Source organism: Sodiomyces alcalophilus (genome assembly GCF_042370955.1).
Source record: "Sodiomyces alcalophilus JCM 7366 unplaced genomic scaffold ACRALscaffold_7, whole genome shotgun sequence".
Taxonomy (NCBI): Eukaryota; Fungi; Ascomycota; class Sordariomycetes; order Glomerellales; family Plectosphaerellaceae; genus Sodiomyces; species Sodiomyces alcalophilus.
Window position 1 is genome coordinate 3,437,799 of NW_027263538.1, and position 3,882 is coordinate 3,441,680.

The 3,882-nt window shown below is 44.4% G+C and overlaps 1 protein-coding gene across 1 annotated transcript; it reads right to left on the bottom strand.

The window, feature by feature from the left end:
- Positions 1-541: 541 nt before the first annotated feature.
- ACRALDRAFT_1015694 (glycoside hydrolase family 16 protein) lies at positions 542-1,450 on the bottom strand (the record flags this gene model as incomplete). The annotated part of the gene is made up of 2 exons (XM_071014730.1): positions 542-973; positions 1,079-1,450. Coding segments are annotated over 2 exons (804 nt in total), but the record flags the coding sequence as incomplete, so codon positions are not given.
- Positions 1,451-3,882: the final 2,432 nt, after the last annotated feature.

The window sequence follows — 3,882 nt, forward strand, 5'->3', positions numbered from 1 at the left end:
ATTGTTATTATGCCGCCTGCTATTCTTCGAATCGACGTGCAACCTCTTCTTAACGCTACCCAGCCTCTTCTTCCTCTCGTTCCTATTCAGATAGATCGCGAGCCCTCGAGGCTGCGTTACCACGGCGTAGATTACTGCCACGTGGAATCCTCAAGCACCTCTTACTGTTTCTTTCTTTAACCTATGGCTTCTAGTTAAGCTTAGAGATTTTATCCAAACTCTCACAATTATAACTATATTATATAGCCGGCTAGTAATAATTAGCTATATAACCCGCCCTAGCGGCGAGTTTAGCAGCTCTCTCCTAGACTTGTCACTTGCTTGTCCTTTAAATGTAGCATAACGTGGCTATTAGACTGGCAGCCAGTATGCCCCATGGTGACAGTCGAAATAGCTGACCGGTGCTGTCTTCCGCATCGTCGCCGTTACCACCATTCTGGCCGCCATCCACCTGGTCATCTGTATAGCCACTACCCTGGTCTGTGAAGAAAAAGTCCTTATCGTCGGAGATGTCGCATACGTCTCCGGTCGCGGATTTCCTGCAGTCTCTGGCGAGCTGTTCCCTCCGTTCTACGGACGATGAATTGAAATACGCCTTCACATAGCGAATGTTGATAACAGCATCTTCAGTCGGCGGTCCTCCTGACCAGAGCGGGTTTCCACTACTCCAGTGCTGCAAAATCAAATGACCTCCAGCTGTGGGCACACCAGCCCCATCCATCTCGGCTATTGTGTTGCCATCTGCGTAAAAGATGATTCTACCGGGGAGGTAGTCGAATCGGTATTCGTGAAAATCAGTTGTCGGGTTGAAAGGCAATTGAACTTTGAGGAAGCTGCCCGCCTCGATAGGGTCATAATCATCCGCTTGAGACTCTGGGGAGTGAATTACGAGATTCAGAGGGAACGTCCTGTTTCCGGGATCAAACTCTTTGGTGAGGAATTCTAGGTCGATCTCTTGGGTGTCGTTGTGATACTGGAGTGAGTGCACGCAGGCGTATATGTTAGTTTCGAATTGCCACCAGACCAGGGAATGTAGTTATTGAACTCTCAATCTAATAGATATGGAGATGGGACTCACCCAAAAGAAAGCAACACATGTACCGGCTATATCCGTCACCTGCATGCTCACTCGGAAGGAACCCCAGTGTATGTCGTCACGCGCTGAGTCGACTTCGGCAACAGAGACCATGCCGTCGAGTGTTGAGTTTCTTACCACCATACGGAGCCCTACAGGTTCGTCAGACGCAGACTCCTCTAACACTGTGTCGACGTTGTTAGAGGTGAATCGTTCGCCGAGCGGACCCCTGGCGCCGTCCCCGGTTCTATTGAACTCAGGACTGAACCAGTCGGTATTGTGAGATATGTTTGCTACCTTGCCAAAATCCGTCTCGATGAGGTCTGTAAAAACATATCGAGAATCACCCACTTTGGTTGCGTATCCGCAATCACACCCCTTGCTTGCAGACACGCTACAAAGAATACCGGTCCAAAACAAAGCCCGAAAGAGATTCATAGTACATGGAGGTGAGGATACAAGCACAAGGTCTCGAAATCGATTGAATATATTATAGGAAATGTGTTATGTTCCTATGTTTGTGTGTGTGTGTGTGTGTGTGTGTGTGTGTGTGTGTGTGTGTGTGTGGAGTACTCGTGTGGGTGTGATGAAGAATCTACAAGTTGTCGAATACAGCTGTAATCACAACGGAGTAGCGGTAACGCGCATGGCCCTGGTCCGGTAACGCGCATACGCCTATCCCTTTTCGGAAAGGTTACCAAGGCGGTCAGTCCACCAAAACTTTTCCGGAAATTAGAGTCTATGCCCAAAGTCCCGGTACATCATAGGATCGCGGACAACCAAAGGACGCAGATAGGAATTAAATAAGATATAGGATTGTTAAATTAGCTTAAATTACCCTATATTTCTATCTATTTACGAAGCCTATAACCTAACTAGAACTGCCACTGCTGATGCTGCTATCTAAAGTAACCCGTTTAATAAGATTACGGCTATTAACTACCCGGCGTTAACTACTACTATTAAGTCCAATACTAACTGCCCGCCTATTGATTTAAGGGCGGCGGCTCTATAATCAGGGGCAAGGGATTCCTGTATACTTGCTACTAAGTAGATAGAGGTACTATCTAAGTGGCCGCCCACTGTGTTTAGCTGGGCGAATACCTAAAAGGTACCTAAGACTACCTATTAAACTATATCCCAGACATAAAGCTATTTATAATCGTTCTTAACGTCTCTACGGCAATAGTAGCAGCCTCCTCTTATATAATTTAGTTCCGCCTACGCTATTACCTTAGCTTATCCCGTTTATACTATAATAATATCCGCCTACTTCGAGCCCTAGGGTTACGAGCCCTGGCCCTCTACGAAGCAGCCATACTAGCACGCCACGACGCAGGAACGCCGGTAATAATAGGCAGCGGTAGTAGTCGATTCCGGGTTAACCGGACAGGGAGAGGATCTAGGATTCGCGTTCTTTTACGTATTTCTCGGACTTCGGGCTAAAATAGGTAGGAAATACATTAGATCATAAGAATTAATACGCAATAAAAGAACTTATACTATTCTAATCTACCTACTAGTAAGGGTTAACGTCTATACGGTCTAAGGGCGCTCGGGTCTTAATTAAGTAACTATATATCACGTGGCGGCAGGGTAGACTATACTACTTCCGAAACTTACCTGTATAAGGCGGCAGAGGTAAAGTCTTCGTAAACACCTCCTTCGCGGGCAGATACTACTACCAAATAAGCTAGAGAGCCTTAGGCGTGATCACGAAGACCAGGTTAGTTACGGCGGGCTCGTTCCTATACTTTCTATTATAGAAGAGGCCCGCCTTTACTATACTAATCTTTAGTCGCTCGCTCGTCCTCTCCACTATACGCTTAATTTAGGTTAATAATTACTTAAGGTCGGAAAGGCGGTTTCGGAGACTCTTCTTTAATTCGGCGTAAGCAGACTCGATTCGGCTTATAGCTCGGAGACCGTAGTGTAACGAAAGGAAAGTCCGTAGACTTTGGTCAAGGAAAAGATATCACAGAAAAGGCTCGATAACTTAGTATCGCAGAGTAATCGTAGTATATTCGTTAACTAAGCGCTGACTTTAAACCAAGACTTTAACTTGAGGGATTAAACTGATCCCTTAACGTACGCATAGAGATAGGTTCGGATCGGTGGTCCGTGCGCGGCCATCGGTTCGACTATATGCCGATAGGTCTACGATTATCTCGTTACACTGCCCCCCCTAATAAGTCTAGTCCCATAGACTTATATTATTATAATGCCTTTAATTACGCGTTTATCGCGATTAATTATCTCTCTCTATTTAGTTTTATACAAGCCCTTATTAAAAACCCGTAGGAAAAAAGAGTAGCCGCTCCTTTATTTACCTGCTTATTGGCGTTCTATCGCCGACTATATACCTCGTGGTTTATCGGAATATTACTATAAAAACTCCGCGATACTTATTATTATTAATATTATACTTATAATAAGTAATAATAATATAAATATACTAGGTATCGTAAATACGATATCTTAGTTATTACCTCAGCAAATAACGTAGGGTGATAAGCGTCGCGTAGGCTGTTAACGTAATAATCGCCACCTAATCTTTTAGGGTCTTTTGCTAGCCCCAGATCCAGGAAGAAATTCTAGAAGTCAGTTCTTTATATATAACTACGCGTCTGCGTAATAAGCAGTAATCCTACGGATCTACGACTTTAACAGCTATTATATTTGATTTTCCTCTTTTCCGCGCGTATAGCCTACTACTCGTAGCCTAATTTATTAAAAGGTTATAAGCCCGGGTTAGTAAAGAAGGAAATCTACTCTTTTCTACCCTATTATTCTCCTCGAAATACTAA